General features: G+C 43.6%; 1 protein-coding gene across 1 annotated transcript in view; it reads left to right on the forward strand.

Moving 5' to 3' along the window:
• tbc1d19 (TBC1 domain family, member 19) overlaps nt 1–24,159 on the forward strand; it is a 168,076-nt gene that overhangs the window by 117,279 nt on the left and 26,638 nt on the right. Inside the window, exons 14-16 of the mRNA XM_041182732.1 lie at nt 2,635–2,719; nt 3,047–3,091; nt 3,460–3,492. Coding sequence (XP_041038666.1) covers nt 2,635–2,719; nt 3,047–3,091; nt 3,460–3,492 — 163 coding nt within the window. The remainder of the gene's footprint in view (nt 1–2,634; nt 2,720–3,046; nt 3,092–3,459; nt 3,493–24,159) is intronic.

Raw genomic sequence — 24,159 nt, forward strand, 5'->3', positions numbered from 1 at the left:
CAATAGTGGGAGGGGTCTACAAGCCCCCTAACAGTAACCACAATGTAGGACAAAGTATACAAGAAGAAATCTTGGGTGCTTGTGAAAAGGACAGCAATAATTACGGATGATTTTAATCTACATATAAACTGAAAACATCAGATTGGCAGTGTAGCCTGGATGAGGAGTTCATGGAATGTTTTCGAGACAGTTTCTTCGAGTAGCACGTTCTGGAACCAACCAAAGAGCAGGTTATATTGGACTTGGTATTGTGTAATGTGACAGGATTAATTAATGACCTCAGAGTAAAGGTATCCCTAGGTAGCAGCGACCACAATACAATTAAATTTTACATCCAGTTTGAAGGAGATGTGGGCATGAGAGCTGAGCTAGCTGAAGTGAACTGGGATATTAGGCTAGAAGATAGATCAATAGAGGAACAGTGGGAGACATTAAGGGGATATTTCAGAATATTCAGAATAAGTACATTCCTTCTATAAAGAAATATTCTCTGGGCAGGACCCCCCATCTTTAGTTAATTAAAGTAGTTAAGGAAAGCATCAAACTTAAAGAAAAAGCATATAACTGCACAAAGATGAGTGGCAGCTCAGACGATTGGTCAGAATATAAAGAATGGCAGAAAATGACTAAAAGGATAATCAGGAGAAAGAATTTGGAGTATGAGAGGAAGCTAGCTAGAAATGTAAAAACGGATAGCAAGAGCTTGTTCAGGTATTTAAAAAGGAATAGAGTAAATAAAGTAAATAATGGTCCTTTACAGAGTGAGAATAGGGAATTAATAGTAGGTAACAAAGGAAATGGCGGATGAAATGAACAAATATTTTGCTTCTGCCTTCACTATGGAGAATACAAAAAACATTCCAGTAATAGCTGTAAATCAAGGGATGGAAGGGAGAGGGGAACTTGGTGAAATTACAATCACTAGGAAAGCCTTTGTGAGCAAACTATTGGAACTGCTTGCTGGCAAGTCTTTGGGTCCTGATGGACTTCATGGTCTTAAAAGAGGTGGCAAATGAGGTAGTAGACGCGCTGGTGTTAATTTTCCAAAACTCACTAGATTCTAGAAAGGTTTCATCAGACTGGAAATGAGCAAATATAATCCCCTATTCAAGAAGGGGGAGAAGCAGAAAGCAGGAAACTATAGGCCAGTTAGCCTGACGTGGGGAAGGTGCCAGAATCCATCATTATGGAGGTTATAGCTGGGCACTTAGAAAACCCAAGGTAATGGGGAAGAACAGCATGGATTTGTGAAAGGGAAATCATGTTTAATCAATTTATTGGAGTTCTTTGAAGGAGTAACTTGCACCATGGATAAAGGTGAGCCTGTAGAAATACTGTATTTGGATTTCCAGAAGGCATTTGTTAAGGTGCCACATCAAAGGTCATTGTGGAAGATAAAAGCTCACGGTGTAGGGGATAACATATTAGCATGGAGAGAAAATTGGCTGGCTGGGAGAAAACAGAGAATATGCATAAATAGGTCATTTTCTGTTTGACAGGATGTAATGAGTGGAGTCCAGCAGGTGTCTATGCTGGGGCGTCAACTTTTTACAATGAGGTTAGCGAAAGCATGGTAGCTAAATTTTCAGACGATACAAAGACAGGTAGGAAAGTATGTTGTGAAGAGGACAAAAGGAGGTTGCAGATGGATTTAGATAGGTTGAGTGAGTGGGCAAAAATTTGCCAGATGGAGTACAATGAGGAAAAATGTGAGGTTGTTCATTTTGGCAGGAAGAATAAAAAAGCAGAAAATTATTTAAATGGAGAACGACTGCAGAATCCTGAGGTACAAAGTGATCTAGGTCTTCTAGTGCATGAGTCACAAAACAGTTAGTATGCAGGTATAACAAGTAATTAAGGCTAATCGAATGATATCCTTCATTACGAGAGGAATTGAACATAAAAGTAAGGATGTTATGCTTCAGTTGTACAAGGCATTGGTGAGACTATATCTCGAATACTATGTGCAGTTTTGGTCTCCTTATTTAACGAAGGATGTTAATGTATTAGAGGCGATTCAGAGGAGGTTTACTAGATTGATACCTGCAATGAGTGGGTTGTCTTATGAGAATAGGTTAGACCGGCTGGGCTTGTTTCCACTGGAGTTTAGAAGAATGAGGGATGACTTGATTGAAGTATATGAGATCCTGAATGGTCTTAACAAGGTGGACACTGAAATGATGCTTCTTCTTGTGGGTGAGTCCAGAACTAGTGGCCACAGCCTTAAAATTAAGGAGCACCCTTTTCGGACAGAGATAAGGAGCAATTTTTTCTCTGAGGGCTGTGTGACTTTGGAACACTGCCTCAGAAGGTGGAAGAGGCAGGGCCATTGTATAGTTTTAAGATGGAGGCAGATAGATCCTTGTTAGACAAGGGAATCAAAGGTTATCGAGGGTAGATGGGAATCTGGAATTAGTGACACAAACAGATCAGCCATGATCTTGAATGGTGGAGCAGGTTCGAATGGCTTACTTCTGCTCCTATTTCATATATTCATTTGTTCAATTAATGAGGAAAATTACATTGAAGATAGGTGGTCTTTTTTCTTCCCTACAATAAGAAATCAGTATTTCTGTCTCTGTAGTTTATTATTATCACAACATTCTAAGCTTACATGCTCCCATTTATTCCTAGGTGCTATTGTGCTTTTCTCGAGACACATTAGTTCTTGATCATTTCAGTTACAGCAGTGCTTCTCCCCCCAAGTCATATATCAGAGGTAAGAAAATCTGCTTGCCATTGTTTTCTGTATTACACATGTATAACGGAGAATTCAATTAGGTTATGAAAGGAAGTGTCTCGGTATGCAGACTTTAATTGCTATCCATATACCAAAGTACCTCCAAACAATAAGTAATGTTAAAATCATTTGAATCTCAATCAGGATCTTTCAAAGACTGTTCAGCTGTTTGTATCAGAAATTGGTTTAATTTTTGCATGATGGAAAAGATTGCTATTTGTGACTAAGGACTGTAACTTTAAAAAAAATACTAAGCTATACCATAGCAGCATATTTTCTATTCACTTCCTTGCTGTTTTTTGATAGGGAAGCTTGCATTAGAAGATTATACCGTTGTGTATCCTCCAAATGGTAAGTGTGATGGAAGGGATTTCTCCAATAGTAGATCTGATACTTACAATTACAATATATGGATTTTGTAGTTTCTCATTTTTCTTTGTTTCATGTGTATCTTTTTCTGTGGATATTGATGTTGAATTCAACATTTAAATTGGTGACTACTAGTCATTGCTTTTAATGGTTAGGGCATACCTAAGCAGTATTTCACATTGTTGAATAGATGTCAGTTGTTTGATAATTCTTTATTACAGATATATCTAAACTGAAAATGACAGTTAATTCTAATATACTCACTATATTTAATAAGATGGCCAAAACGCAATTATAAAACAAAGATCCATTGTCTGTCATATTCAACTAAATATATTTGTTTTGCGCAGGGGTAATTCCATTTCATGGATTTGCAATGTACGGTAAGTAATCTTTCCCCTCTAAATGTAAAACAAGTCACTAGAGGTTAGAATAGGCGTTTAGCACACCGTTTGATTATTTGCAATTGACACTGTTTATGATTCGACCTTACTGCATTTCTTAATATGCTATAGGCTTAGTTTCTGTGCTTTATCTGTTGTCTCAGCTTCTCTACATATATTGTATTTTGGATAAGGGGTGTCTATAATTGTTCTTTTCATCATCAGTGCCCTGTGGGAGTGACTTAACGTTGCATGTTCATGTTTATCAATTTTCCGCATTTACAATCTTTGCAATTGTAGAGGGTGAGAACAAACTGTACCTCAAATTAAAACGGCTTTTCCAAATTGTCAAGCACAAAGAATTCTAGGTTTCAATAGGGATCAACCTCCTAATTAATGCCAACATTCATTAAGAATGAATAGAAAATTACTTTTTCCATCTGAACGGTCATCAACTTAAAATGATCATTGAGAGTGGGGAGTGAAGTTAGGAGAAATTTCTTCGCAAAGGGCATTGCCAGATCATGGAAAGCTTTGCAGCAGGGAATGGTTGAGGCAGAAACTATTGTATTTGTCAAGGAAATATTAGGTAGATATATGAAGCAAAAGAAAATATGGGGCTGTGGGGAAAATACGTGAAGCTAGAGAAAACAGCAATAGTATTAGTTTTGGAATGCTCTAGCAAAGAAGCAGAGCAAACTCGATAGGCTGAATAAGTTCCTGTGCTATCAACATCAGTGGTTCTGTGCTTCAAGGTACAGCGAAAGAAGAGCATTGTCACTGATCAAGGAGGGAAAGCAAATAGGACTCAATAATAAAACTTACAGCTCCACATGCAGTTAGGCAAGTCCTTTCACATCCCCTGGAAATGGTCATCTAACCTTCTCCCATTACAAAGGCTAACCCTTCTAAATTGTTCACACATCTGGTTGGGTTATATTTCCCTCCAGCTATATTGATACAAAGGTAGGGCTGAATTTTAATCTTCAAGGGGAAATGAGATTAGGCGAAGATAACAGGTTAATGACCCCCACCAAATTCCACAATTGACTAGGATGTGTTAATTTGTGTACACACAAATCCCTGTGGAAATGCACGTTGTCAATTTCTACATCGCCATTGCTCAATTAAACCAATATTGACACACTGCTTTTAGTTTAATATTGGATTCATGGATTTCAGGGCTTCCTGAAACTCATCAGTGAAACCAAGGCAAGTACACAATGGCAACTTAGGCGACTGAAATAATCTCAGGGCAAAGGGTCAATAAACACTCAGTGCTCACAGTTGCTTTCGTTTGTGAATGGGAAAAGGTTTCTTCACAGTACTTTTGCTGAGAGGTGATTTTGTATAATTTAGGATCAACCCAGGTTCAATGAAGAGTACAGGAGGGCATGCCAGGAGAAGCACCAGGCATAGCTAAAAATGAGATGTCAACCTGGTGAAGCTACAACACATCCAGTCGTGAATGGTAATGCACAATTAAACAACACACTGGAGGAGGAGTCTCCACAAATATCCCCATCCTCAATGATGGGAGAGTCCAGCACATCAGTGCAAAAGACAAAGATGAAGCATTTGCAACCATCTGCAGCCAGAAGTGCCGAGTGGATGATCCATCTCAGCCTCCTCCACAGAGATATCAGTCTTTAGCCAATTCAATTCAATCCACATGATATCAAGAAATGGCTAAGGGCACTGGATACTACAAAGGCTTTAGGTCCTGACAACAATCCAGCAATAGTACTGAAGATTCATAGATGTTTAGAGCACAGCAGGTGGCCATTCGGTCCATCGTGTCCGCGCCGGACTGCAGTCATCACGTTTTTCAGCGCTTGGTCCATATCCCTGGAGGTTATGGCAAGGCAAGTGAATATCTAAATACTTCTTAAATGTTATGAGAGTTTCTGACTCAACCACCCTTTCAGGCAGTGAGTTCCAGACTCCCACTGCCCTCTGGGTGAAAAAGATTGTCCTCAACTCCCAGCAATACTCCAGTTGTGGCCTAACCAGCGTTTTATACAGTTCCAGCATAGCCTCCCTGCTCTTGTCTTTAATGCCTCAGCTAATAAAGGCAAATATCCCATATGCCTTCTTAACCACCTTATCTACCTGCCCTGCTACCTGAGGGATCTGTGGATATACTCACCAAGGTCCTGGTGATCTTCAGTACTTTCCAGGGTCCTACCATTCATAGTGTTATCTCTTGCCTTGTTAGCTCTCCCCAAGTGCATTCCCTCACACTTTTCTGGGTTGAATTCCATTTGCCACTGCTCTGCCCACCTGACCAGTCCATTGATATCCGCCTGCAGTTTACAGCTATCCCCCTTACTATTTATCACCCTACCAATTTTCCATGAATTTCTTGATCATACCTACATTTAAGTCCAAATCATTTATGTACACGGAAAACAGCAAGGGCCCCAGCACCGAGCCCTGCGGAGCCCAATTGGAAACAGACTTCCAGTCATACAAACATCCTCCAATCATACCATCATCCCCTGCTTCCTGCCTCTCAGCCAATTTTGGATCCAATGTGCCACTTTGCCTGGATCCCATAGGCTCTTACTTTTCTTGACCAGTCTGCCATATTAGACCATATCAAAAGCCTTGCTAAGTCCATGTAGACCACATCAAGTGCATTATCCTCATCAACATTCCTGGTTATCTCCTCAAAAAATTGGATCAAATTTTTCAAACACGACCTTCCGTTAACAAATCCATGCTGACTATCCCTGATTAATCTGCCTCTCTCCAAATGCAGATATATCCTGTCACCCAGAATTCTTTCTAGTAACTTCCCCACCACCGAGGTTAGACGAACTGGCCTGTAATTTCCTGGCCTATCCCTTCCTCCCTTTTTTAATAATGGGACAACGTTAGCAATCCTTTGGCACTTCACCTGTGGCTAGAAAGGATTTGAAATTTACTGCCAGGGCTCCTGATATCACTTCCCTTGCCTCCCTCAACAGCCTGGGATACACCTCATTTGGGCCTGCAGATTTATCCACTTTTAAGGCTGCTAAACTCGCAAGTACCTCCTCTCTCTGTCTCTCTCTCTCTCTATGTTAATTTCCTCTAATATTTCATAGTCCTCCACCCTGATGTATATATCTATGTCGTCCTTTTCCATTGTGAAAACTGACGCAAAGTATTAATTGAGGACTGTATCCACATCTTCCGGGCCCACATACAGATTACCTCTATGGTTCTTAATTGGCCATAATTATTCTTTTGCTCTTTATGTATTTAAAAAACCCTTTGGGTTTTACTTTGTTCTGCCCACCAAAGCTTTCTCATGCACTCTTAGCTTTCCTAATTTCCTTTTTTAAGTCCCCCCGTGCATTTTTTATACTCCTCTAGGCACTCTGCCGTATTGAGCCCTTGGTATCTGCCATAAGCTTATCTGTTTTTCTTAATCCTAACCCTTATGTCCCGTGACATCCAGGGTTCTCCAGACTTGGTCATCCCCTTCATCTTTATGGGAGCATATTTGCCTGTACTCTCACTATTTCTTCACTGAATGCCTCCCACTGCTCCAGAGCTTGCTGTGTCCTTTGGCGAGCTGTTCCAGTACAGCTACAACATTGGCAATGTGATGGAAAGTGTCATCAACAGTGCTATCAAGCAGTACTTAGTCAGCAGTAACCAGCTCGTTGATGCTCAGTTTGGGTTCCACCAGGGACACTCAACTCTCAACTTCATTACAGCCTTGGTCCAAACATGGACGTAAGAGCTACAGTTAGGAGGTGTGGTGAAAATGACTGCCTTTGACATCAAGGCAGCATTTGACTGAGTGTGGCATCAAGGAGCCCGAGCAAAACAGAAGTCAGTGCGATTCTGGAGATAAACTTCCACTGTTTGGAGACATACCTAGCACAAAGGAAGATGGTTGTGGTTGTTGGAGGTCTGTCATCTCAGTCCCAGCATATTGCTGCAGGAGTTCCTCAGGATAGTGTCCTACGCCCAACCAACCTAAGCTGCTTCATCAATGACCTTCTTTCCATCATAAGGTTGGAAGTGGGGATGTTTGCTGATGATTGCACAATGTTCAGCATCATTTGCAACTCCTCAGATACTGAAGTAGCCTGCATCCATATGCAGCAAGTTCTGGACAATATTCTGGCTTCTGCTGTGCTACATTCTATACAACTTTTCACAACAGCAAGGCTTGGATCTGCAGGAGGAATAAGGTGAACTCAAACCTTCCTCAGATTGCTCAATGAGGGTGGAGGAGAAAGAAAAGGAGGAGGATGATGAGAGCAGTGCACTCCCAGCTGCTCCCGTTGCTGCCAAGGATGCCAGGGATGCTGTTATGAATACATGGTTCAAGGAGGGGGGGGTGGTGGAACAGTCATAATTTTGATTGACAAAACAGTAATAGTTGTGAGTATGGGTAATATCTAGAAGGAGCATCAAATGAGACTATATGGTTTGAACCAGGAAACAAAGAAGGGACAATCACATTTCTGGGATTATACTATAGACTCTCAAACAGTCAGAGTGAGAGAAAAACAAAACTGTGAGCAAATTGCTGTAAATTGCATGAAGAAAAGGGCAGTAATAATAGAGAATTTCAACTACTGTAACATTAAATGGGATAAATTCAGTGTGAAAGGTACATAAGGCACAGAATTCTCAAAATATATCCAGGACAACTTCTTAGCAGTATGGAGCAAGTTCATCAAGGGCAGGGGCAATTCTGGACTTAGTTTTAGGGATTGAATTTGGACAGGTGGAAGGATATCAGCAGGAGACCATTTTAGTGACAGTGATTATAATTCAATTAGATTTTATGTAGTTTCTGAAAGGGATCAAGATAGATCAAGAGTAAAAATTTTAAACTGAACGAAGGCCAATTTTACAAAACTGAGATGTCATTTGTACAGCATGTGCAGTCTGATTGCTCTGTGGTCCAATGAAGTGGTGGTGGACTCGAAGTCTGCACCCCCTCACCCCCTGGCATAGTCTTCGAGTCCACCATCACTTTATTGGATTGCAGAGCAGTTGGACTGCACATGTTGTACAATCCCCTCGCCAATGCTGGCCATGTAGCAGTTACTGCTAGAGGCGCGCACAGCCCCTTGCAATCTCAGCATCCTGGTTTGGACCAGTGTCCCCATGTCGTAGGTTGACAGGGCAGCCATGCAGCGCACTCATCTCTGGCCATCCAAGGGATGCCCAGCACTCACCAGGAAGCATTAAGGGGTGGCCACACAGGGCCAGGAAAGGTGCTAAGTACAGCCATGATAGCCACGTCTCTCTCTCTTTCATGCTGCAGGAGGACCACGTCAGGATCATGGATCCTGGTGACCTAGCTGTATGTTTGATGGCCTACAGAGACCATAGAAGAGGGAGGAGAGCGCAACTGAGGCATCAAGCTGTGCAAAGGCAGGAGAAGCAACCTCATGAAGAAGGGGTCGCAGGTTCTCCCGCACATGCTACCCAGGAACGACAGCGAGTCATGGCTGGTCAGTGCCTAGTGACACCCAGGGTCAATAGACGCCGCCTGTCATTCCTGCGGATCACTGAGAACCAGTGTCGTCGACGACTGCGTGTTTAGGGACCTGGTGGCTCACATCTGCCACTTACTGCAGGACATGGCACCAAGCGGATATGGAGGGCATCCACTGGCAGTGGATGTGAAGGTGGCCGCTGCGCTCAACTTCTATGCCAGTGGCTCCTTTCAGGGTTTCCACTCACTGAATGTGCAGCTGATATGGGACCACCAGAAACGCATCCTGCAGGTATGTGCACGGTTTCCAGGGAGTGTTATGACGCCTACATCCTGAGTCGCTTGCAGATCCCTTCAGTCTTCCAGGGTCCGCAGAGGCTGCAGGGTTGGCTCCTTGGGGGCAAGGGCTACCCGCAGAGGCCGTGGCTGATGACACCCATGCGGCAGCCTCAGACTGCAGCAGAGCGATGCAATGATGAGGCTCATGCAGCAGCTCGCAACCTGGTGGAGCACATGCTGAAGATGTGGTTCCGGTGCCTGGACCGGTTTGGTGGAGCCCTGCAATACAGTATGCAGAGGATGTCACACATCACCGTTGTCTGCTGCCCCCTTTACAATCTGGCACTGCAAGCGGGTGAAGTGCTGGCTGAGGAGGTGTTGGAGGAGCTGCATGTCTCCTCCAATGAGGAGGACGCTGTCAGGGATGAGAGTGAAGGGGTGCTAGATGTTGACGATGACGGGGATGAGGCTCTCACAATGGCTAGATGAGGTAGGTGCACTCAGGAGGCCCTCATAGCTGCCAGATTTATGGAGGATGATGACGACATGCAGTGAGATGTTCCCATAGATCCTCACATCGCAGTTGTGAGCGTTTGACTCCAGTCTGGCTTATCTCAGTGCCAATACTCTCTGAGAGAATGCTCCTGTCATGGAGATGCAGCGGAGGCCCTAATAGTCGCTCAATCGCAGGAGGACACTCCATAGATCTTCACATGACCTCTGAGAATGTCTGACTCCTGTCTGGCTGAGGGCAGCTCGCTTGCACTCCAAGACCTGGGCCTTCTCAGAGACGAAGCCATGAAACTTTAGATGCATCTGATGCTGCATCTTCAGTACCTCAGTCCTTCTGGTGCTGGTGCACAGTTTCAGTGGTCACAGATGCTGGTGTGATGGGGGCCCTGCCCCACCTTAAAGGTGCTGAGAGCACATAGAGAGTATGAGAGAACTCTGTGCGGCCTACCCACTACGTTCTGGCAGCAATGACCAGCACCACCGAGTTGCAGGCATCAGTAATGTTTCCAGGGAATGTGAGGCTGGACCATCACTGTGGCCTGAAGACTGCACAGAGCACAGCAAAGAGGCCCTGGACTGAGACACTTGCCTTTTATCTTGTGCTGAAAGGTTTCACATCTGAGTGACAAGAACACTACTCATCAGAACAAGGAGCCAAAGACAGGGGGACATTCTTGGGAGTTTATTGACAGTAGTGAACATTATGTACAAGTGATTAACACCCGTGCCCAGACGGTGCAACTAATTCTCCTTAACTGTCCTAATCCTGCTGCTACGTCTTGGTGCTCCCCAGACATCCACAGTGGAGGTGGAGGCAGCCTGCTAACTGTGACGCCGTGTCTGTGATGACTTTGATGGATGTCCTCTGGAGGGCCGAGATGTGGAGGGCCCGGCTGGTTGTGTGGCAGTGGCACCCTCTTCGGCCTGTGAAGCTGGATGTGTGAAGCCCACAGGAAGAGAAGAGTCAGATGGGCCGGTCACTCCCAGAGTCACCTGGGTGGATGGCCCCAGAGCGTGCATCTGCTGATCCTCCTCCCTATGGGTACCTGAGGGCCCCAGGCTGACTCCATGAGCGGAAGGGGTAGCTGGATTGAAATCGGGCTCCCCACCACCCACCTCGCGCACACGCTGTTGGAGGCCAACAATGACATCAGTGATGGAGTTAAGTCCGCGTAGCAGTACAGGAGTGATATCCTAGACCAAGGTCTCCAAGACGGCCGTCATCCTGCCAGTGTTGACCTCGGTGCATTGCAATGCCGGTGTTATCAACTCAACCTGAAGACGGATGGACTCCTCCATCGTGCCTTGCAATCTGAGGGGTGTAGTGGCCATCCCTTCCTGATGTTCCCGAGCTTGCCTTTGCAGCTCCAGCAACTGTGCTATGACGTCCAGAGGCTCGTCATCTGACCCAGACTCAGCAACGTTCTGGCTTTCAGCAGTCCTTCGACTGCCAAGTCCTGGGAAGTCCCTGCCTCCACCTACTTTGGATCAGAAAGTGCGATGCGCTCACCAGATTATGGTCCCAAGGCTATTCTAAAACTAGGTCCCACTGAGTTGTGTGTCTCTGTGCTGGTGGAGGGCGTGGGTGAGCGCTGTGATGGGACTTCAGGGAGGGTGCCTTCAGATTCCTCTTCGGAGGTCTCTTCGGAGCTTGCTTGGAGGCTCTGGGTCGTGGACTCCCGTCTTCTGCTTCCTAGACGTGCTTGCGAAAGCGAGGGGAGATAATTAGTGCATGGCAGTGGCCTGTGAAAGAGGACACATCAGTCACAGCGTGGTTATCTCATGGACGTTGCACTGCTGGATCCTCGCTTGGTAGAGCAGCGCTGACCTCACTGTCAGCACAGGAACAGTCCTGGTCATTGCTGGCCAGCTGGATGGCTCTGTTTTCAAATTCTGAGAGAACTTTGAATTCTGGCATCCCTCCACCTGTCTGCGACCTTTCCCTCCTGTTGTGAGCCAGTTTGTCCTGTATGGATAGAGATGGGGAGAGTGTAACAGGACACCTGCCGGGCCAGATGATAAGTATGCCTGGCCTGTGTGGGTGGTGAGTGGCCCCATGGACGGGATGAGGACAATGACGATGAGTGTGAAAGAGTGAATGGTGATGTCCTTTGCACTGACAGCGAGTGAGGACCTTGTGAGTGTGAGAGTTGGGAGTGATGAAAAGAGTGACTTACTCTGGTGGAATGGAGGAGATCATTCATCTTTTTGCGGCACTGGGTGGCTGTCCTGTTCTGAAGGGCATTGGTGATGACTACTGCTGCCACCACCTCCCAAGCTGTGTTGGTAACATTGCTACCCATCCTGCAGCCAGAGCAGGGGTAGAGCACATCTTAGCGGGCCTCCGTGGCATCCAGCAGTTGCTCGAGGGACCAGTCATTGAAGCGGGCGGTCACAGTGTTTTTGCCTTTGCAGGCCATTTTTCCCAGGCAGCAGTGGTGAGCTGGTGGGGATGAGCGCTTTGCTGGCAAATGTCTTTTAAAGACGGTGGCCAGCGTGGTGGAACAGCGGGGTGATGGCGAGCGGGCAAATGAGAGCCCACCCACCATGGAAAGGGAAATGTTTTGCGGAAGTGAACATATAATGAGGCGGGCTCGGGAAAATACGGCATGAAAACCCACCATTTCATCGGCAGGTAGGACTCCATTTTACCCACCAGCCATCGCACTTAGTGTAATTCTGGGAAAATTCAGCCCAAGGTATAAATACATGCAGAGCAAGAGGATGACTAAGAAAAAATGGAGTGGATCAGAGCCCATAAAGGTAATGCGTGTGGAGGTCGAAGACATGGGCAGAGTTCTTAATTAATAGTTTGGGCCATAGATTTGCAACTGAGGCGAGTAGCTCAAGTTGGGAAATTTCCTGACTTGACGGACCACCTCAGTAAAAAGTGCTCCGACATGCTGAGTTTTCGCTCCATAGATGGGGGCGGGGTGGCTTTGGTGCTGGGGTGAGATAGAATTGGGTCTGCCGATCCTGGAGGTAGATCGTATCCAGAAGGCAAACAGTAAAAAGTGGGAAATGAGAATATGGGTCCGAACTGCTCTTGGAAACCTTATAATGGAATAATAGTAAAACGGGTAAATAAGAGTACTGGTCCGAACTGTTTTTTCCTTCTGGGTAGGCAGAAGCGGGCCCTGATGACAAGGGGAAGGATCACATCTTGGACCCAATACAAAGGGCCTCCCTGGACTCAGTCCCAGCTGTGAAGGTGGAAATTGGTTCCTGGGAAGAGACATCTCTCAGCAGTCAGGTCAATCAGAACTGTAAATTTTGGCCGACTGGTTAGTTACACTGGAAGAGATGGCTCACCATGGACCTTCCTTAGGAAAATATTCAGATCAGTGTTGCCTATTGACCTTGTCTAATAAAGGATCACACCGCAGTAACTTAATGCTTACAAAGCTTCACAACATCCAACCATGGAGATGGCTGCATCTTGGCGGGTTCAGCAGGTCCCAACAATCTGCATTAAGTGAGATTATCGTAATGCCTTAGGGGCTGATTTTTAGACACTGCATTCAGAAACTTTGTCCTTTCACTTTTCTTTTCACCAACCATCTATCAGGGTATAGGCTACCAAATGTGCCTTGTCAGTGCACTCATGGCAGCGCACTGTCATCACAGACTAATGTGACTCAGGGAGCAGGCCAGCACGGGACATGTGCACTCCGGAGCAAACCATGCCTTGTTGGCATGGCGTGTAGGCTGTGGAAGGAGCCGGCCGCATGGAAATTGAGGGTATCGATAACCTTGAGCGCAACAGGCAGGGCATGGGGATTGGTTGCTTGTACCACAAGATCTTTTTCCACCATGGCACAGATGCCTCTATTTCTCTTGACGTTCAGAAACTTCGCCTGCATTGCCTTTCACTCATATCAAGATAGCTTCTTCGAAGATGTACATCCTTTGCTCAGGGTAATATCTCCTCTTCCTCTTCCCCCTTGCTGCACTCTGTGACGGCTCTGCCAACTTCTGGCCTGGTTCCTGTTTGTATGAAGGTGCCATGCCTATTTTTTTCAACAATTCGTCTGCTACTCACTCTTCACCCAGAGAGCCTGGCCGTCTGTCCTGTTTCCCACTTGACTGCCTAAGGCAAGGAACATTCCTGGGGGGCCAAATAGATATTCCCTTCCACTATCACAACCACCATCCCCCCCCACCTCCCACCTCCCTTGTGGTCTGGCACCAACCTCTATCTTTGAAGTAAGGCTTCTGTGTTCAAAATTTAACTTTGCAGAGTTCTCCACAAGGGAAACACACCTAGGCCTTCAGAAGCATTTACAACTCCTCCATCAATTCATGACTTCCATTTTGCAATTTAAGGCAATTGCAGCAGTGAAAATTGTGTCCATTTAAATTCTCCACTAATTTTAAATGGATTATTAGACTCGTGATTCGCGGCAATGCGAATCACACCCTGCCCCCTTTCCCCTACCGGAGAAAGTGGTTTCGGCCTGAAATGGAAGCAGATCTTCCACATCCTGGTCCCACCAATCATTTTTAAAGTTTTGGAGAACCTTCCTGACTCCGTGAAAACCTGGCGCTTTTTGTCTATTTTCTCAAAAGAGAGGGATAAAGCAAGCACTGTAATTGAAGAGGAGTGTAAAATATTTGATGGGATAAAGAGGAGAAGAAATATTAAGATGTTTAGCATCCCTGAAAATGGATAGATCGTCACACCTGGATGAAATGTATCCGAGGGATCTAAGCTAAGCAAGGGAAGAAATAGCAGAAACTCTGACCATAATTTTTCAATCCTCCCTGTAATACTGGCATGGTGCTGGAGAACTGCTAAAGTTGTACCATTGTTTAAAAAGGGAGGAAATGTTAGACTTGTTGTGATATGATGTACAGGTATTTTTAAGGGAGCATATCTTAAACTTCTGTCAATCACTACCACTGAGACAGATGTGATGTAGTAGTCCCATGACGTTGAACTCAGTCTACAGCAGCAGTGGTCAAGGTCAGACATGCACGCACAGCCTTCCAGTTAACATTATGTATATAGTCTTATCATCAAATAAATAACTCGTTATTGTTTCACCAATCCTTGTGATATGATTGGTACGTATGCCATATAGAAGAAAGTAACAAGGTGGCAGCGTGATTTTTGAAGATTTTATTGAGAAATATACAAGCTTCAACCCCTTCAAGTGTTGCAAAAGAACTGGTGTGGAAGTAAAACACCCATCAAATACTAATTCACCATGTGTATGTAACCATAAGACGTAGGAGCAGAAGTAGACCATTCGGCCCATCGAGTCTGCTCTGCCATTCAGTGAGATCATGGCTGATCTGATAATCCTCAACTCCGCTTTCCTGCCTTTTCCCCATTACCCTCGATTGCCTTAGTGTTTAAAAATCTATCTCAGCCTTGAATATACTTAATGACCCAGCCCTCTGCAGTAAAGAATACCACAGATTGACTACCCTCTGAGAAAAGAAATTCCTCCTTATCTCTGTTTTAAATGGGCCCCCCCTTACTCTTAGATTATGCCTTCTGGTCCTAGACTCTCCCACAAGGGGAAACAACCTCAGTATCTACCTTATCAAGCCTCCTAAGAATCTTATGTTTCAATAAGGTCACCTCTCATTTTTCTAAGTTCCAATAAGTTTAGGCCCAACCAACTTAACCTCTTCTCGTAAGAAAATCCCTCCGTCCATGTGATCAACCTAGTGAACCTTCTCTGGTCTGCCTCCAATGCCAGTATACCTTTCCTTAGATAAGGTGACCAAAACTGTTCACAGTATTCTAGGTGTGGTCTAATTAGTGCCTTGTATAATTTTAGCAAGACTTCCCTATTTTTATATTCCATTCCCTTTGAAATAAAGGCCAGCATTCCATTTGCCTTACCTATTACCTACTAAACAGGTATGCTAGCTTTTTGAAATTCATACACAAGGACCCCCAAATCCCTCTGTGCTGCACCTTTCTTCAGTCTTTCTCCATTTAAATAATATTCAGCTCCACCATTCTTCCTGCCAAAGTGCATAACCTCACACTTTCCCACATTATATTTCATCTGTCACATTTTTGCCCATTCACTTAACCTGTGTATCTTGCTCTGTAGACTCTTTGTAACATCCTCACCACTTGCCTTCCCGCCTATTTTTGTGTCATCCACAAACTTGGCAATAGTATATTCATTTCCTTCCAATATTGTAAATAATTGTGGCCCCAGCACTGATCGCTGTGGCACTCCACTAGTTACAGGTTGCCAATCTGAAAATGCCCCAACTCTCTGTCCCCCAACACCATGGGCTCTTATCTTATTAAGTAGCCGCATGTGTGGTACCTTATTGAAAGCCTTTTGGAAATCCAAATATATTACATCTACTAGTACCCCTTTTTCTATCCTGCTTGTTACCTCCTCAAAGAATTCTAATAAATTTGTCAGGCATGATTTCCCCTTCATGAAGCCATACTGACTCTGCTGGATTAGATTATGCACTTCTAAATGCTCTGCTATTACATCCTTTATAATAGGCTCCAACATTTTCCCAATGACAGATGTGAAGTTAACTGGCCTATAGTTACCTGTTTTTTTTTGTCTCCTTCCCTTTTTGAATAAGAGTGTTACATTGGCAGTTTTCCAATCCTCTGGGACTTTTCCAGAATTTAAGGACTCTTGGAAGATTACTATCAGTGCATCCACTATCTATGCAGCTATTTCCTTTAACATCCTAGGATGCAACCCATCAGGCCCAGGTGACTTATCAGCCTTTAGCCTCATTAGCTTCCCTAGTACTTATTCTCTAGTGCTAGTTATTTTATTTATTCCTCCCCCCCCCACCCACTGTTTTGCCCTGTGATTATTTAATATTTTTGGTATACCATTAGTGTCTTCTACTGTGAAGACTGATGCATAGTATTTATTGAACTCCTCTGCCACTTCTTGGTTCCCCATTATTTTCCCAGCCTCATTCTTTAAGGGGCATATAGTGACTTTGGCCTCTCTTCCTTTTTATATATTTAAAGAAGCTCTTACTATCCGTTTTTATATTACTTGCTAGTTTACCTTCAAAGTTTATTTTCTCCCTCTATTATTTTTTTGGTCATCTGTTGGTTTTTAAAACTTTCCCAATCCTCTGGTTTACCACTAATCTTTGCCATATTGTTTGCTTTTTCTTTCACTTTGATACCATCCTTAACTTCCATGGTTGGCTTATCCCCTTCCTACAATCTTTCTTCCCCACTGGGATATATCTTTGTTGTGAGTCATAAACTATTTTCTTAAATGTCTGCCATTGTTCATCAACCCTCTTTTCTGCTAAACTCCTTTCCCAGTCCACTCCAGCCAACTCTGCCCTCATTTCTTTGTAATTACCCTTATTTAAGTTTAGCACAGATGTTTCTGAACTCTCAAACTGAATGCTAAATTCCACCATGTTATGGTCACTGTTTCCTAGGGGGTCTTTTGCTCTGAGATAATTTATTAAACCTGCCTCATTACACATTACCAGATCCAAAATAGTTTGATCCCTGGTTGGATCCACAACATATTGTTCTTGGAAACTGTCCCAAATACACTGAATTCTTGCTCGTGGCTACCTCTGCCAATTTGATTTTCCCAATCTACATGGAAATTAAAGTTGCCCATGATTAATGTACTGCCTTTTTTTACATACCATCATTATTTATTCTTTATTTATTCTCTGTCCGAAAGCATAGTTACAGTTAGGAGGCCTATAGACTACTCCCGCCAGTGTCTCCTTCCCCTTGTTATTTCTTACCTCCACCCATATGGATTCCACATCTTCCGATCCAAGATCATTTCTTGCTATCGTACTTATTCCATCTTATACTAACAAAGCTATCCACCACCCATTCCTTCCTGCCTGTCCTTTCGAGAAGTCACATACCCCTGAATATTTAGTTCCCATCTTTGATCTCCTTGTAACCATGTCTCCATAATGGCTATAAAATCATACCCATTAATCTGTATTTGTGCCATTAATTCATTTATTTTGTTCTGAATACTACGTGCATTTAAGTAAAGAGCCATTTTGCCTTTTTACCATTCTTTCCCCCTTTTCTTTTTCCTGCTTTTTTCAAATGTCTATATACTCTGTCCCTTCCTGTCACACTCTGGGTATCATTACCTAATTAGCTGCCCTGCAATGCCGCCATATCATTTTACTTTGTAAGCCTACTTATCCCCTTTCCAGAACCCTCCCCCCCACCCCATTTAGTTTAAAGCCCTCTCTACAGCCCTAGTTATTCGATTCACCAGGACACTGGTCCCAGCATGGTTCAAGTGAAACCTGTCCCACCAGAACAGCTCTCTTCTACCCCAGTACCTGATGCCAGTGCCCCATGAACTGAAATCCATTCCTCCCACACCAATCTTTGAGCCATGCATTTAACTCCTTGACTTTATTTAACCTATGCCAGTTTGCCCATGGTTCAGGTAGTAATCCCAAGATTATTATCTTGGAGGGCCTGCTTTATAATTTAGCTCTTAACTGTTCAAATTCTTTCAGCAAAACCTCCTTTCTAGTCCTATCAGCATTGTTGGTACCAACATTGACGATGACAGCTGGATCCCTCCCCTCCAACTCCAACTTCCTCTCCTGCCCTGAGGAGATGTCCTTAACTCTTGCACTGGGCAGGCAACACAGCCTCGCTCATGGTTGCAGAGAACAGTATCTATCCACATATTATACTATCCCACACCGCTACTACGTTCCTATATCCTCCCCCCACTTGTACCACGGTGCCATGGTCAGTTTGTTCATCCTCCTTGCAGTCCCTGCTCTTGTCCACACAGCTTGCAAGAACCTCGTAACTGTTGGACAATTTCAGGGGCTGAGGCTCCTTGAACGCTACCCCCTGGGTCCCCACACCTACCTCACCTGCAGTCACACTCTCCTGTCCCTGATCACAGATCAAATTCAACTTATCTAACCTCTGGGGTGTGACGGCCTCCTGGAGCAAATTGTCCAGGTAACTTTCCCCGTCCCTGATGTGACGCATCTAATGGGTCTGCAGCTCAGACTCCAACTCCTTAACTTGGATCCAAAGTTCCTTGAGCTGCAAACACTTACTACAGATGTGTTTGCTCAGGATCACCTTGGTATCCAGCAACCCCACATGCCGCAGCAGCAACACGTCACCCGTCCTGCCATTGCTATCTTATTTAATTTAATTTAGTTTATTAATTAATTACTCTAGTATCCCTGCTCTTTACACTTTATTGAATTTAATTATTAACACCAGTATCGATCTTATACTTAACAGGCCATTTTTAAGAAAGAGAAAATAAAAACCAGAGCTCTAAACACTAACTGTAGACCTTAATTTTAATCTAAAGACTAGAAATACTCACCAATCCAACTCGCCAATCAGCTGCTCTCCATGCTCGTTTTAAGTGAAGCCTCTCCGCTCTGTTTTAAATATAGTCCACATGCTCACCTGTTCTCTGTTTTAAATAAAGTCCATGCTCATCCTCTGTTTTAAATGAAGTCCACATGCTTACCCACTTTGTTTTAAATTAAGTCCACACGCTCACCTGATCTCTTTTAAATTAAGTCCACACGCTCACCGACTTGCTGTTTTAAATGGAGTCCATGCTCACCCATTCTCTGTTTTAAATGAAGTCCACAAACACTCTGCCTGTAAATGGCCCCACTGCTTTTCTCACGCGCTCTGCCTGTAAATGGCCCCACTGCTTTTCTCATGCGCTGTAGCTACAGTACTGTAGGAATCCTACACACTTTTGTTCTGGGTCATCGAACCTCGCTGCAGTCAGCATGCACTAGGTCCTTGGAAGATTGTGCTACTTGGGAGAATGTCAGTAGTTTAAACTTTTCTGCTGCTTACTATCCCTCGCAGGAGGTTAGGGAGAAATTAAACTTTGGGCACTGGGCTAGGGTAGAAGAGTCCATCCGGTAACAGCCCCCAACAGCTTGAATAAGGTAGAAGACATTGCTGTTGTGGTACAAAGCATTATGCAACAAGATAGGATTAATTTATATCCTCATTGTGAAGGCACCCCTAAGTAACAGCGGTATGATTGAATTTTACATTCAGTTTGAGGGAGAGGAGGATGAGTCCAAGACTAGTATTTTAAACTTAAATAAGGGCAGTTATGAGGGCATGAAAGCAGAAATTAGTTAAAGTGAACTGGCAAAGGGATAGGTGATGTAATAATAGACATTTAAAGGGATATTTCAGAACACACCGAATAGATAAATTCCAATGGGAAAGAAAAATTCCAAGGGGAGGATCCACCATCTGTGTTTAACTAAAAAAGTTAAAGACAGTATCAAACTTAAAGAAAAAGCGTGTCATTGCGCAAAGACAAGTGGCAGGTCTGAAGATTGGACAGAATATAAAGTACAGCAAAGAATGACTAAAAGATTAGTAAGGATGGAAAAATTAGAGTATGAGAGAAAGCTAGCCAGTAATGTAAAGATGGATATTAAGAGTTTCAATAGATATTTAAGTACGAAAAGAGTTAACAAGGTGAGCATTGGTCCTGAAGAAAATGAGTGTGGAATTAATATTGGAAACTAAGGAGATGGCAGATGAATTGAACAAGTATTTTGCATCAGTCTTCACTATAAAGGATGCAAGTAACATCTCAGAAATAGCTGTAAATCAGGAAATGGGAGGGAGGAACTCAAGAAAATTACAATCACTGGGGAAGTGGTATTGAGCAAATTGTTGGAGCTGAGGGCTGACAAATCCCTGGGTCCTGATGGACTTCATCTGAGGGTCTTAAAAGAAGCAGCTAGTGAGATAGTCGATACATTGGTTTTAATTTTCCATAATTCCCTAGATTTGGAGAAGGTTCTATTGGATTGGAAAATAGTACATATAACTCCTTTATTCAAAAAGGTAGGGAGATAGAAAGCAGGAAACTACAGACCAGTTAGCTTAACATCTATCATTGGGAAAACGTTAGAAGCTATTATTAAAGATGTTATGGCAGGACGCTTAGAAAAATTCAAGGCAATTAGGCAGAGTCAACATGGTTTTGTGAAAGTGAGATCATGTTTAACCAATTTATTGGAGTTCTTTGAAGAAGTCACGTGCTGTGGGTAAAGGGGAACTGGTGGACGTACTGTAATTAGATTTCCAGGAGGCATTTGATAAGATGCCGTTTTAAAGGTTATTGCAGAAAATACAAGCTCACAATATGTAGGGGGTAACATATTGGCATGGATAGAAGATTGGCTAGCTAACAGGAAACACAGAGTAGGTGTAAATGGGTATTTTTCTGTTTGGCTGGATGTAATGATGGTGTGTCACAAGGATCAGTATTGGGGCCTCAACTTTTTACAATTTATATAAATGACTTGGATGAAGGGACCGAAGGAATTGTGGCTAAATTTACTGATGACACAAAGATAGGTAGGAATGCAAGTTGTGAAGAATTAGGAGGCTAAAAGGGAATCTAGAACTAGGGCTCACTGTTTAAAAGTAAGGGCCGCTCACTTAAGACAGACATGAGAAATTTTTTTCTCTGTGGATCCTGTGTCTTTGTTTCTACTGCCTTTTGAGGAAGAGAGTTACAGAGCCTTTGAATAATTTTTAAGGCAGGGGTAGATAGATAGATTCTTAATGACCAAGGGGGTGAAAGGTTATTGGGGGTAGGTGGGAGGCTACAATCAAGTCAGCCATGACCTTGTTGAATAGAGGAGCAGACATAAGGGGCTGAGTGGCTGACTCCTCCTCATTCATTTGTTCACATGGAACACAATTGAAGTTTGCATTTCCTGATGGAAACTGCATGCAGAGAAGGTCTTGTGTTTAATACTCAGAGATGCAATTTCAATGCTACACAGACAGCTTTTTCGTATCCATCTATTCTGACAGGCATCTGCCTTGACCTTAGCAAGCTAGAAGACGTCAGTGCAATACCCACTCTGCAAGACAAAAATGATCTGCAACGTTTTGGGTTGTTTAATTTCCTTTCACCCTATGTACCTAACTTTGCCCAGAAAGCAGCCCTTGTGAGCTTCTGAAGAAAGAACTTTTTTGGTGGGTGTGTCACCAACATGTTTTCAATGACCTTAAGAACTCATTAACCAAAGGACCGACAACTCCAGTTTTAACACCTGACTGAGGAACTACGCTTGAGGTTGATGCATCACAAAAGGGACTTGGAGCATGCTTCTTCCAGAAGTGGAAGTGTATTGCTTTGCCTCGCAGAGTTTGTCCACTGCCTATGCTTATTATTCAATATAAAACATGAAACTTTAGCACTCGTATTTGGAATCCAGTGGTTCAGCATTTATTTATTTAGAAAGTAGTTAGTTGTGGAAACTGACCATAAGCTGCTTGAAATGATTGGCAAAATCCCCTATCTTGTGCATCACCAAGATTACAGTGCCTACTGTTCAAAATACAAGGCTATGATTGTGACATACGCCACAAGTCGGGTAATTCCATGGACACATCCAACACCCTAAGTTGTTTACCAAATGTACAAAAACTGCGGACATCTCCCTAGCTGCGAGACCATAAGACGTAGGAGCAGAAGTAGGCCATTTGGCCTGTAGAACCTGCTCTGCCATTCAATGATATCATGACTGATCTGATAATCCTCAATTCCACTTTCCTGCCTTCTCTTCATAACTCTTGACCCCCTTACTGGTTAAAAATCTGTCTGTCTCCACCTTGAATATACTTAATGAACCAGCCTTTATAGCCCTCTGCAGTAAAGAATTCCACAGATTCACTATCCTCAGAGGGAATTTTTCCTAATTTCTGTATTAAATGCGCAACCCCTTACTCTGGTCCTAGACTGTCCCACAAGGGGAAATAACCTCTCAGCATCTGCTCTGTCAAGTCCCCTAAGAATCTTATATGTTTCAGTAAGGTCACCTTTCATTCTTCTAAACTCCAATGAGTACAGGCCCAACCTACTCAACCTCTCCTCAAAATCCCTCCATACCTGGGATCAACCTAGTGAACATTCTCTGGACTGCCTCCAATGCCAGTATATCTTTCCTTAGATAAGGGGACCAAAACTGTTCACAGTATTCTAGGTGTGGTCTAACTAGTGCCCTGTATAGTTTTAGCAAGACTTCCCCATTTTTATACTCCATTCCTTTTGAAATAAAGGCCAGCATTCCATTTGCCTTCCCTATTACCTGCTGAACTTGTGCAAATTAGATCTCATAGACATTGAAACAGAAGTTGTTCTACACGTTAATCTTATGCATTTTCAGTAATCTAAGTATCAAGCATTACAGTAGGAGACGCCCAATGATCCTGTACTACAGCAATTATGGATGACAGTGATTGGCATATGGCCAGGTTCCTTCCAGGACATTCCAGAGGCTTTTACAACCACTGTGGCCCTATAGAGATGAACTAGTGATATCGCAAGAGATCATATTTAAAGGCAATGCAAGTAGTCATTCCAGGATCCATACAACCTGACATCCTCCAACAGTTGCAACAGGCACACATGGGAATTGATTGAAGCAGAAGATTGGGTAGCAGGATGGTCTATTGGCATGGAATCCACTAAGACATTGAAATGGTCATGAGGGAATGTCAAACCTTCATGCCTAGCAAACAAAAAGAACCATTATTATCTCACAAGGTAGCCACACATCCATGAACCAGACTCGCAACTTACCTCTTTAGTGTCTTGGAGATGATTGTTTGTTGTAATGAATTACTTTTCCAAATTTCCCATTATCCGACAGTTACATGACAGATCTAGTACAACATTTACGACATATTAAATTTGATATTCAGTCTGTTCGGGACATGACAAGAAGTCTCTGACAACGGACTCAATACACTGGATGACCCTTTAGGACGATGTGTGAGAAGTGGGGAGTCAACCATATCACTTCATCACCACATATCGCCAGATCTAATGGACTGGCGGAGCATATGGTTCAAAATGTAAAATCGTTAATCATGAAGTGCCAAACAAAGCATTATCTACACATGGCCATGTTGCATGTTAGAGCTCAGTGCGACTCTTCCCTCACCTGCAAAATTACTATGTGGCAGACAAGCATGGACAACCCTTCCCAGTCATCACTCATAGATACTCCCAGGTGTATGAGATGCATTAATTGAAAAACTGGGGAAGATGAAAGGTACCCATGGCCAGCATGCAGGCAATGAATTACCTAACCTAAATGTCAGACAAAAAGACCAAGTACAGCATCCAACTGATGGCATGTGGAATCTAGCAGCAATCAGCACATGCCCAAAACCAAGATCTCACCATGTATGAACTCCAAGTGACATAGTGCGATGAAACAGATCTCAAATCAGAACAATACCACAGCCATAAACACGGACGAACCCTGTTAAAGCCATTTCTAACTTCCGGATAACTCTTGTAAAGACCCAGACTGACCTCTGCAGGGGACTCCCCTCACCCTCCAACTACACTGATCCAGTTGTAAAAATATTAACATCGTTGGTGATTTCTCTA

This window comes from Carcharodon carcharias, chromosome 1 (genome assembly GCF_017639515.1).
Source record: "Carcharodon carcharias isolate sCarCar2 chromosome 1, sCarCar2.pri, whole genome shotgun sequence".
Classification (NCBI taxonomy): domain Eukaryota; kingdom Metazoa; phylum Chordata; class Chondrichthyes; order Lamniformes; family Lamnidae; genus Carcharodon; species Carcharodon carcharias.